This window comes from Amblyomma mixtum, chromosome 9, assembly GCF_055824585.1.
Source record: "Amblyomma mixtum isolate Tamu chromosome 9, ASM5582458v1, whole genome shotgun sequence".
Classification (NCBI taxonomy): Eukaryota; Metazoa; Arthropoda; class Arachnida; order Ixodida; family Ixodidae; genus Amblyomma; species Amblyomma mixtum.
In genome coordinates, this window is record NC_143020.1 from 65,583,234 (window position 1) to 65,594,886 (window position 11,653).

Here is an 11,653-nt window from a genome sequence, read left to right on the forward strand (position 1 = left end):
TTGACAGGACATTCAAAAGCGAAAGCCTCGTCTGTGGCACAGAATCCGCCAGTGATTTCCCAGCAGTACAGCAACAAGGACAACACTACGGATAAAGAAGTAAGCTCGCTGCGAAAGTACAGTTACTTCTTTGACAAGGCAAATCTCTCTCCACGAATACAGCTAATGGCTATGATGCGTCTTTGGCTGTTCTAAATTGAGGCGCTGATTTTCTCATTTACTGTAAAATTAATTGGAAGGCGCATATATGCTCTATTTTCTGTTCTAAAGACTTTGTCTGTTTATCTGTCTAAAGCCTGCTTCTGGCAGGTGGTTGCCACCGTTATCCCGTTGTCTGTGTCTCTGTGCGGTCCGTCCGCGACCCGGAAGAACTGGGTTCCAACAGCCTGCGTGGCAGGTGTGCCACATAGGCCACGAGACCTTGCGACATTATCACGCCGGATTGAGAAGACCTGCCCACCACGGCAGGTGGCGGGTTAGTTAATGATTACTCGCAGGAGGTTCCTAGGCAAGAGGAACCGGGTCCTCATATGCCCCACCAGTGGCAGCACGTACCTGCCATCGCGGGATGATGGCACGTCTGCCACTGCGCTAGAAGTGGTATGAGGACTCCCAGAGATCAATGAATGCAGATAATGACCAATTCTACTGCAGTACAAGTCTAAAATGGTGAAATATTACAAAAACTTATGAAATATACGCTAACAACCAAGGAAACTATAAAAGGTCAAGTTAAACCATGCAAAAGCAGTGCGAACCATTCTAGTTCACGACAATTCGTGATTACCACTAGCTAAACAGTCCACGATTTTTAGTCTCCTCTAACTCGTCTTCCTTTTTCCGTCCGGTTCCGCTCAACCATTCATCTACACGCGGCTGAGATGGTGGCCATCTACGCCCACTTAACAGCCACCGCCCTTTCCTTTCAGTTTCCTTCTCTACCTTTCGATGATCTCTATTCCACACTGGCAGCTCACACTGCTAGTAGTACCAATAGTTATACTTCTACGGCTAAGTTTGCTGCCGTCACTAATTAACATTTCCCCTGTTATACTATTCTTAATACTATAATTACTATTTTTTTGTTGCTATTTTTATGGCTGATTTAACTTCGAATGATAATTTTGTCATTACAGCTACTACTATTAGTAATACCGTTGCTATTACTACTAGTGCTTCTAAAGCAATCTTGGAGACTCGGTTTTTGCTGCATCGACACAAATCAAATTTAGGTTTTAGGCTCGCGACAGTTGAGCCTGCAAAATAATAGCCACTTTTCAGCATTTTTGCTCTCAACCAGCAATGTGGCCTGTTCGCTACCGCGCTTCTACAGGTCGTGCAAGGCAAGCAAGGTGATCAGCCCGCCTCCAGCACGACTAAGACCGCCAGCAAAGGCCGACAGGTGGCGGGCGAGTCGGCCGCCTTCGCCGATCAAGGCAGCTCCAGCATATCGGCAGACCTAGCGAGGAACTGCCACTCGGTGAACAGCACAGGGTTATACCGGCTGGGCAGGTGCACCGTCGGCCTGGTGACCATCCTGGGCGCTGTCTTCGTAGCCGTTTTGCTTCTGATCATCCGGGTCCTGGGAGTAGGCGGCTGGCACGGCACGGCCTTTGCAACGTCTACGTGGCTTAAAGTGCGTAGCGATGGTTTATTTATAAACGCGCAAACATTACTTGACTGATGCGTGTCCAAGCACCGCAGGTGATCGGCGCAGTATAGGAAATGTTTAGGCAAAGGCCGGTTACCACAGGTGGTCGGCCCAATATTGGAAATGTACGAGGTCTGTTAGAAAGGTATCCGACCTTTGGCCAAAGGAAAAAAACTTGCATAACTGGAGCATTGCAAACCTAGTCACCTTCAAAGTAGTCTACTTGGGACTCCACACACTCATCCCAGCGGTGCTACCATTGTGAGAAGTAGTCCGAAAAGCCCCCTTTCGTAACGAAGTTTAGCTCAGCTGTCGTTTCAGCCATAATGTCCTCTCTTGTCTGAAATCGCGCTGCTTAAAATGGCCTCTTGATTTTGGGAAACAGCCAGAAATCGCAGGGGCCATATCAGGAGAGTAAGGAGTCTGTTGAACTACAGGAGTCTGGTTTTTCGCCAAAGAAGTCTGAATCAAGTGCGAGGAATGTGCGGGAGCATTGTCGTGATGGATGCGCCACTTTCCTGTTGACCTCAACTCCGGTGTCTTCCACCGCACAGCATCACGTAGGCAACGGAGGACATCCTTGTAGTACTCTTTGGTCATTGTTTGACCCTGTGGAGTGCGTACTCGTGGTGTGCCACACAGAGGGAGTCAAACAAAGCAGTCAGCATCATTTTCGCATTGCTGCGCACTTGGCGGGCCTTCTTTGGTCTTGGGGACGTGGAATGCTTCCACTGTGGCGACTGAGATTTGGTTTCCGGGTCGGACCCGTAAACCCAAGACTCGTCATCAGTGATTATGATGTTGATGAAGTCGGGGTCACTGTTTGTGGAATCCAGCATGTCCTGTGAACTTCAACACGAAGCTGCTTTTGCTCCACTGTGAGCAGCTTCGGCAAGAATTTGGCCGCAACTCTCTCCATGGCCAAATCTTCGGTGATAATGGAATGTGCGGAAAAATTGCTCATTTCCACCTCTTCCTCAATTTCTCGGATAGTCACGCGATGGTTTCGCATCACCACAGCGTTCACTTCGGCAATGACCTGGTCATTTCGGCATGTTGATGGCCGATCGGAGCGTGGCTCGCTCTCCACCGATGTACGGCCATCTTTAAATCAATGGTACCACTGCTTAATCTGTGTGCTGCTCATAGCATCGTCACCGAAAGCCGTCTGAATATTCCGAATAGTTTCCACTTGGCTGTCGCCCAGTTTATGGCAAAATTCAATGCAGTAGCGCTGCTCTTGTCACTCCGCCATTTTCCTTGCAATAAAAAACCGACGAGAGCACTGCGCACTGCCTCACTAAAACGCTGCGTCCCAGCGACTGACACTGTCGGCAGGCGGGAAAATATTCGTGCATGCGCACGAAGGTTCAAGGTCACCTGATGCAAGCGCGCTTGTTTCATATCCATCGGGTGTTCGCAAAAAAAAAAATAAAGTCGGATACTTTTCTAACAGACCTCGTATAGGCAGAAACCGGTCTTAGAATGAACCAGAGTGAAACCATTAATTTGCAATATTGGGCCGAATATGTGGGCTGCTTGGGCGGCGTCCGCGTAAAGTGTGTGCAGAAAGTATTAACAGAAAGTTTGAACACGTAGCGGAGCTTACGAGAGTTGCTCGGTAGTAATTAACTCGAGTAGGATCGGGTAAATTCGGACGAACACCGCGCAAGCTGCAGCCATTGGGAGTAAGCTAGGGTAAGCTGGGGTACTAACTCGGGTAAGCGCGGGTAATTTCGCAAGACCGCTGCGCCAGGTGCAACCAATAGGAAGAATCTCGGCTAATTTCAGAGGAGCGTTACTCCAGCTGCGCGAGCAGTTCCTCTGTGCCAGCAACTTAAGTCGCCTAATCCCTACGAGTGGCTGTGACAGGACCAGCCAGTGGCCAGTGCAGTGGTGCATCGTTTAACCGCTGCGCCAATGAGCTTGTAGTGGCATCAGGACTCGCCGCCATCTGTGATTGCTAAGTAGACAATGACCATTTCTGCAAATGTGGGCAATAACTCACGGAGCTCCGAGTGGTGTGCGATTTGGTTACGAACGCGAACTATGTCACACACAAAAAACAAACAAACCACAATCGCATCAACGGAAACAGTAGTAGTGCACAATCGTTTCGCAATCATAGCAGGTAAGTAGGCTTATGTGCCCCCGGAAGTTTTTTTTTTTTTTTGTCGTTTCTAAAGAAGGCTCTTTAGACTTGTCAAGATCTTGCGCGTATACCATAGCTTCTCCCATGTCCCGTAGTGCTGTTGAGTTTTCTGTCAATTTAAGGGAATTGAGAACGATCAGAAGTTGGCGAAGCTTTAGCGATCGGGTACCGCAGTCTAATCAGGGAGAGACCACTAATACCGGAAATGGAGCTTTCGTGAGGTAGACAAGAGCAAAATAAAAGAAGCAGTGGTCTCATCAACAGCAGATTTCGGAAGTATTCTGCTTGCGTGGACATCGATAGTTTGGCATGTATCCCAGCGGCAACACGACACCGTCGTTCACTTCAAATTTTCTGCTTTCGGCGGTATTTGTGTGCAGTGTAAGCGAACATTGAGAGTGTTCACCAGCGCCACCCTCGCCCATAGCAATGGACGTATAGTACGTATAGTATAGAAGAAAATGATGACGCTGCAAGACCCCTTTTGCGCCGTCCTGCTGTGGCCTCCTTTTCCGTGCTGCATACACGTTCATATTGAGAAAACCTATGGTATACTACTTTGAAGCCACGGCTAGACATGTTAACCTGCTCAGAACGTACCCTATTTACTACTCAGAATTTCTGGAACTGTCTTTTACAGGTTAAGGTTCTTAAGTTTAACAGACTCACATAGTGTAATTTCGAGCGCCCTTCCTTCTCTGGGGAACCATGAGGGAAACAAATCGTGACTTTAAACGATATAAACATTACTACGCTTCTTTAAGTTATGTGCAAAATCATTCTCCCCAAGACGGATACAATATTTTCTTATTTTATCTCATTACCAGCGCAGAAAAATGAAAACATAGCATTTTTAGACCATTTTCATGACTTAGGTAAGCACATTGCAGCCCAGAATTGTGAAATATTTTTAACCATGTCGATATAAAACATCAAAAAGATGCAATGTCGGCGCACGGTCGGTAATAGGAAAATAGTTACTAAATGAGTGAATACATCAATGTCGGTTGCATCGAGTAAGATCGGTATTCAGCTGTGAATCTTCAAAAATTGAAAATTGGTTTTGAAGAAAGAAAATGACGCAGTAATCCCCTCTCTCAAACCTCGGTGGACACTTGAACAACGAGGTAGTAAGGGAAGGGATGAAGGAGGGAGTGAAAGAAGAAAAGAGGAAAGAGTTGCCGCAGAGGAGGTCTTCGGAATAATTTCGACCACATGGGGATCTTTAACGTGCACTGAAACGGCGGTGAACCTGCATGACTATACCGGCGTCTTGTTCTCGCAGGAGATGGACAACCAGTGCAGCTCTGCAGAGTGCCTCAGCGCCGTCAAAATCATCACCGCCGCTTTGGACGTTTCGGCCGACCCGTGCACAAACTTCTACGCTTTCGTGTGCGGCCACTGGAGGGCACTGGGCCCGCTTACGACGCAGGCGTCCAGCAGGAGCGCCGTCGACCGGAACGTCTCGTACATGGGTTCGCTGAGGAAGGACTACGTGGCCGTCGCCAATGACAGCCTGTGGAGGATCGCGGCTGGCTGGACTCCGCACGACGAGCAGGTCACCCACATGGCACAAGTATACGCGTCCTGCCTGCAGTTCTTCTCCGATAGGGTGCGTGCATGTGTGCGGCACGCCACAACTGCCGACTTTTAGCACCGCTTGTTAACGTGTTTTTTATTGCGAAAGCAATACTGCCCACAGTTTGAGCCCTTCAGCGTAGCGCGGCGGTGGACATGTTTGACCTTTAGCGTGACCTTAGACAAGACGTCATACTAGCTGCGAAAAACCAGGGCCCCAGCTCGGCTCGTCAGTGTAGAGCGGCGGTAGACACGGCGGGCGGTGAGCCTCTCGCTTCTCCCACTAGAGGCGCTGCGGTAGGAGTGACGTCACACCATCTGTGGAAGAAAAGAGCCCCGGCTCGGCTCGTCAGCGTAGAGCGGCGGTAGACATGGCTGGCGGTGATCAGCCTCTCGCTTCGCCCACTAAAGACGCTGCGGTAGGAGTGAGGTCACGCCATCTGTGAAAGAGAAGGGCCCCAACTCGTGCCGTCGGCGGAGAGCGGGGGTAGGCACGGCGGGCGGTGAGCCTCTCACTTCTCCCGCTAGGAGCGCTGCGGTCGGAGTGACGTCATACCAGTTGCAACAACGACAACGTGGGGGCAGAGCGGCGGTAGACACGGCGGATGCGGGCTGAAGAAACGGATGAAGTTGCTTTCGCAATTTCCGGGTTTAACCAAGCTGAGCCTCTGCCAATTTTTTTGTGATTACGTTATAATTCTAGGTTCTCAAGAGTGTGTCCTTTCAAAAGAGGCCATATAGTTATACTTCAGGCTGCATGGTAACGGTAATGTAGAGCCAGTTTCAGCCAACAATGTGTTCTCAGCAGAGCGTTACCATGGGGTTGCCGTGTACCGCTACCTTTAGAGCTTTGTAATAAACTCACGGGTAATGAGCGCATGCGCAGAGATAGTAGAACGTTTGAACTTGCCGCTACCTTGGTTTCCCTACCGTTGTTAGCACACCGTGTACCGTGTTACTGTTGCTGTTACCGGAGTGCCGTGAGCCCGCGCGCCTTCACTGCGCATGCGCAAATCGCATGGAGGGCGCCAGGTACCCGGTAGCTGTGGGCTCGCCTCCCGCATCGGGCCCAATCAGCGCGCGCGGACTGGCGGTAGGCGAGATCTCGGTACTCCGGTGACGGCATTGGTAGCACGGTACACGGTACTCCTGAAAGTGTCTATTGCTAAAGGTGTCTAACGTGTGTACGCTTGCTGCGGGTGCACAGGTAGCGCCTTAGGCGTGCACGTCCCAAAGCTGCACGCGGGCTATCGAGACGCTGTAGTTCAGGCCTGCAGAACGGTTTAGACACTCGGGGTTTCTGTATCGAAAGCTATATTGGCCGCGAACTTGCGATTTCGCTGTGGCGGTGCTCCGTGGAGGCCCAGAGACCGACCTTGAGCCGTTGCTTAGCAACCGCCGCAGCTGGCGGCTGCCGCGCGCTCGCCGCGCCATCTGGCATGACGTCACACCACGCGCCTCGCCGTGAAGCCGCCGCCGCGTTTTTGATGTACACCTACATCGCACAGAAAACGGCCGCTTTTTTGCTTTTGCACCGAAGAAATACGGCCGGCACGGTCAGGATTCCATCCCGCTATGTTGGGCTCAAGAGCCGGACGTCATAGCAACTAAGCAATGGCAAGAATAATGTAGCAGTAACTTAAGCAGTATAGAGAAAATTTATGCTAAAATTCTCGTTTGAAACAGACCGTTGTTGTTGCGGACGGGGATGCACTTTCTTATGTTCGCTGGAAATGTTGCCCTATAGCTGGCAGACTATGTGGCAGACTACTGTGGCTGAAGTTGAGACAGCAATAACGTGCAACCTACGTGCACAGAAGGTATATTAGAAGTTCCTCAAGGTCTATCAGTTCTTTTCACTTCAAAGGTCACTTTTGACGCTTTCCCATTTTTATTCATGCAGCCGCTAAATCTGACCAGCGCTTGGCGCGCGGCCAACATATTCATCGACCTGTGGCTCCAGGCGAAGACGTTCCAGGAGTCATTTTTCTTGGCCGTGACTCACTTGCTCACTTTCCGATTGCTGTCCGCTCTGAGAGTTGCGTACGATGGCCAATTCGTCGACATCTCGCCAGGCACCTCCATACTGCGTCACGTGAGCGCCGAGTTCCGTAACGTGATCGTGACGCGCGCCGTCAAGGCGTTGCGAGCTAGCAACAACCGCGTCAATGGCGGTGCAGATGGTCAACTGCGTGAAGGTGAAAGCCCCAGAAGCGACAATCAGTCTTTCGAAAAGCAGATTGCGGACGCCATATTGAAAATCGACGACATCGTCTTCAGGTTAGAGGCTAGTCCTACCAGTGCTCCGCTGGAAGTTCCGGTCCACAAGCTGGACTCGTCCCAGTGGAACTGGACGGCAGTTTTCGTGGCGCAAGCTTCTGTGCAGTTGACGACCTTGCCTCTGACGGCTCGAATTACGAATCTCGATGGCGTACGAAGTATCCTGGAAACCCTTTCAAGCCAGAAGGACATAATGGTGACCAACATGTACTTGATGCTTGTACCTCTGGCCGAGTTCTTCGCACTCGAGGAGCGGGTTAGGCTGCATCGTCATGTACCGGAAGATGATGTCAAATACGAAGTCTGCATCACGGCTTTGGAGACGATGTTCAGAGATGTATATCGCAACTGGATAATTGCTGAATTTCTTAGTTTTGAGGGTGCGGTCGACGCGGAACGCGTGCTCAACGGTGTGTTCAAGGCGGCCAGTACGCATTTGGAGATATCCCAGGGTGCCGTCCTGGACCATGGGAAGATGGTGGCTGCCCGCCGTCCATTTCGAAGTGAGTGCATGGTAACAGCAGTTAGACTGATCTTACCATCACGCATGATGTCAGCAGAGGATTTTACGCAAGAATATGACCCTGCAAATCATCGATTATTACTGGAGCGTACAGTATCAATGAGGTCCCGCATACTTTTGGCACAGGTATCCTAGTTACAACCGGTATTTACACTGAGACCACACCTACTATTGGTACAATTATCCCAACTACAACCGGTATTTACGAGGTCGAATTGTTTACCGTGAGAATCGGCTTGATGCGACATTTTTCCGAAAGGAGGCACAGTGTTTTGGAAAGTTCAGGTTGAGGTATTTCCGTTCTCGTAAACTTTGCAATATTTATCCGACGCCGACAATCGTGGAAATGTCACGCAGCACTGTTTACAGTATACAGGCACAGCTGTGGAAGAATTGCTTCCATTCACACGCTTTTTGCTCGCTCACCACATTTTTCGCAGTTGCCAACGTCACTAACCCTATGGTCATGGCCAACTACGGGCCAGACTTCATCGCCAACGCTGTCCTGTTTGTGGCCGGTGGGGGTCGGTCTGTTAGACCTTTACTGGACTTCGACGTGCTGTCAACTTCCTGGAGTGACGGTGATGTGGTCGAACGCCTGCTAATCCCCGATTTCTACTACGCTCAATTAGGAGAGCACGTTCTGAACTATGGCACCATCGGATACTACCTGGCCCGGGTGTTCTTTCAGGCCGGGTCTCCCAGGCAGCACTCACGAAATAACAGGTTTCCAAATAACGAGTTTCCTTTATGCTGTTCGTGCAGTTTATTGCTGGGGGAGCTGGGCATGCAATAGTGCATTTCGGAACCGTAATCTAGGTATGCCAAGGCGTAGCAGTATATTCGAAGGCACCCCAGCGCGTTGTAACGAACCGCACGACTAGACAAATGTGCGGTGATCTTGCGCTACGCATGAGCGTAACAACCAAACTCCATTTTTAAGTTCAGTACGACCCAATCAGCACACGACGGCAGCGGGCATATTGCGCCCTTGATATATCATGCCAGCAAGAAGAAGCAGAGCTTCAATTACAAGGATACATATATTTCGCCAGGACAAGCAGTGATGCTTGTTTGTAGACGGGCCTCAGTTTTTACCAGTTTCCTTTTTATCAGTGGGTTGGGCGGCACACGGTGCAAACTAGAAATTTTCTTCGTATTCGGCACAGTGAAACACTCAATGCGTATGTTGCAGTTGATTAACGTAAGAGTTAACTTTTAAAGGCACCATGTTTGCCTTTACCGAAACGTTTTTTTTTTCTCTTTTTTTTGGCGAATTCCGTTTCAGGAGCTCAGGCTGGGACTTGACCGAGCACATTCAGTGCCTGGCCTCTTACACGAGAGACGCTTCCAGACTCGAGATCACCGGCAATGAACCCTGGTGGCAAGACGTGGTCCAGGTGCGCTGGGCCTCCGAAACCTCCTTCAGGGCGTCCTTGCTGAGTGATTCGCGGCTGGCCGAAGAGAGGGCGCTCACGCAGCTCTACTACCTCCGTTTGGGCCACACGTTCTGCGCAATGCCCGGAGGCGGCAGTGAGCGAAGCACTGCGGCGACGACGCTACGGGTGGCCGCCATGACTTTGCCGAAGTTCGCTGAGGCGTTTGGTTGCCCCGCGAGGACAGGCATCGGGTGCTGACGCTCCGCCTTCTCTTCCTGTTTCTTCTTATTTATTTATATATTTATTTCACGCCAGTATAGGCCAGTGTTCTGGCCCTAGCAGGAGTGGCAAACATGAATAGATCGTAGAAGCAGGATGAAAAGGAAGTAACCCGCAAAACTGACAAACAGAGGAAATGGAATGGGAGAAAATTCAGTAGCTCAAGTGGCGGTAAAGGGCAAAACAGAATTTGGAAGTGAAAGTTTGGGCTCTTTAGCCCGAACAAGTGCTTCTTTTTTAAAATTAATTTCTAGTGACTACTTGACGTATGCACATCACGTTCTAAGCAACACGATAAATTGCAAAAGTATCTAACGAAAAAACATAACATCGCATGTGTGCTGTGCAACATGCGGTTTGAATAGATGGAAGGGAAGCAGACTGCTTTGAAAACAAAGTTATGAAAAGTGACCACGTGTCCAATAACAATGCTGCGGAATTAGCCTCATGGCACGCATTTATGGGTAAATAGTAATAGCAAATGATTGAGTTGCTATATATAAAAGCCTTGAAAATATCCTGCCTTGAGTGCTTCAGTGAATGCGCTTGTTTATTATAAATAGTACTTGCATAAAATAATTATAAATGTTTTTATCGTTTTGTCGCTTTCGTGCTACTTCCTTTGCGTGAACCTAGCGGTGCGCTACACGCGAACAGATTGTGTTGCATGGAGACCAGGTGCACCTTATGGTTTCGCGTAAACCTATATTCATATTCGAAGGAATGCACACAGCTCTGCCTAATTGAAAGCTTGATAAAAATGATGTTTGATTTGCGTAGTTATGCCAAATGCGAATTAGGTGTGCTAGCAGTTCGAATTTATTTTGGTTTCAGTGTTCTGAGCCAGTGTTCACGGATGGCAGTTGTTAGGATAGCAATAATGGGTTAATGTCCTTATATGCAGAATTGATCACTATCTACGTTCATAGATCCCCGGGAGTCTTCCTACCCCTTTTGGCGCAGCAGACCAGTGGTCAGGCGATGCGCCACTGCCCTGCGATGGCAAGTGCTGCCGTCGGTGGGAGTTGGGATGCTTGTATTGGGTTGCTAACCAGGTTGCTCTTCCCAAGCAGCCTGTCACAATTGATTGAACTGTCGCCTGACCCGGAGGACAGGCTGCTCACTTCTGTCTGTCTGAAGCTTGTTTTGTGGCAGGTTGCTCGCCTGCCCACCCCTCGGTGGGTAAAAAATCATAAACACTACAAACTAGTGGCGCTTGGTGTCACTCCGGCACTGCTTAGAAACTTAATGAGCATCGCAGCATGCGGGGCCCGCAGAGGTTGGAAAAACGTAGCCAAGCATGGAGGAAAGGAATAACTTAGCAGAAAACACTACGCAGCATTTTACGTCGTGAGCCATTATGAGGAGCCCACGCTGAAACATTGCGAGAATGAAGCCCGCGCATAGTCACCGATCGAAGCGGCCAGGAGAGATGGATGGGAACAAATGGTGAGGTGATAGCGGGACGGAGGGAGGGAGGGAGAAAGAAAGAGAGGAAGAAAGAAAGAAAGGAAGAAAGGAAGAAAGAAAGAAAGAAAGAAAGAAGGAAAGAAAGAAAAAAGAAGGAAGGAAGGAAGGAAGGAAAAGAAGGAAGGAAAAGGAAGGAAGGAAGTGAAAGCGCGAAACCTTGCTCCATCTGGCTCATGCGTGGGAACAGCTGCAAAGCGACGCCAGTAGGGAAGTTCGGCGCCTTAGGAAAATACCCAGTGGACTTCCAGGGAAATTCGAAAGCGACATGAATCAAGGAAGAGGAGGGCGACCAGGCGGACGAACGGAAAATTTCACCCGGTCAAATCTGACACCGCTGCACG

The 11,653-nt window shown here is 49.7% G+C and overlaps 1 protein-coding gene across 1 annotated transcript; it reads left to right on the forward strand.

Annotated features, from left to right (window-relative positions):
* Positions 1-483: 483 nt before the first annotated feature.
* Positions 484-9,821, forward strand: LOC149329406 (uncharacterized). The gene is made up of 6 exons (XM_089559240.1): positions 484-600; positions 1,334-1,588; positions 5,089-5,415; positions 7,285-8,164; positions 8,625-8,925; positions 9,473-9,821. Exons 1-6 carry the CDS (start codon positions 484-486, stop codon positions 9,819-9,821), a joined length of 2,229 nt encoding a protein of 742 aa, XP_089415366.1.
* The last annotated feature ends 1,832 nt before the right edge of the window (positions 9,822-11,653 follow it).

Bases quoted from the DNA above. Each gene is read 5' to 3' on its own strand.
- LOC149329406 (XM_089559240.1), top strand. From the start codon at position 484: ATGATTACTCGCAGGAGGTTCCTAGGCAAGAGGAACCGGGTCCTCATA. The intron at 1,589-5,088 runs GTAGGCGGCTGG...TTGTTCTCGCAG, and splicing joins TGATCATCCGGGTCCTGGGA to GAGATGGACAACCAGTGCAG. The intron at 8,926-9,472 runs GTTTCCTTTATG...ATTCCGTTTCAG, and splicing joins AACAGGTTTCCAAATAACGA to GAGCTCAGGCTGGGACTTGA.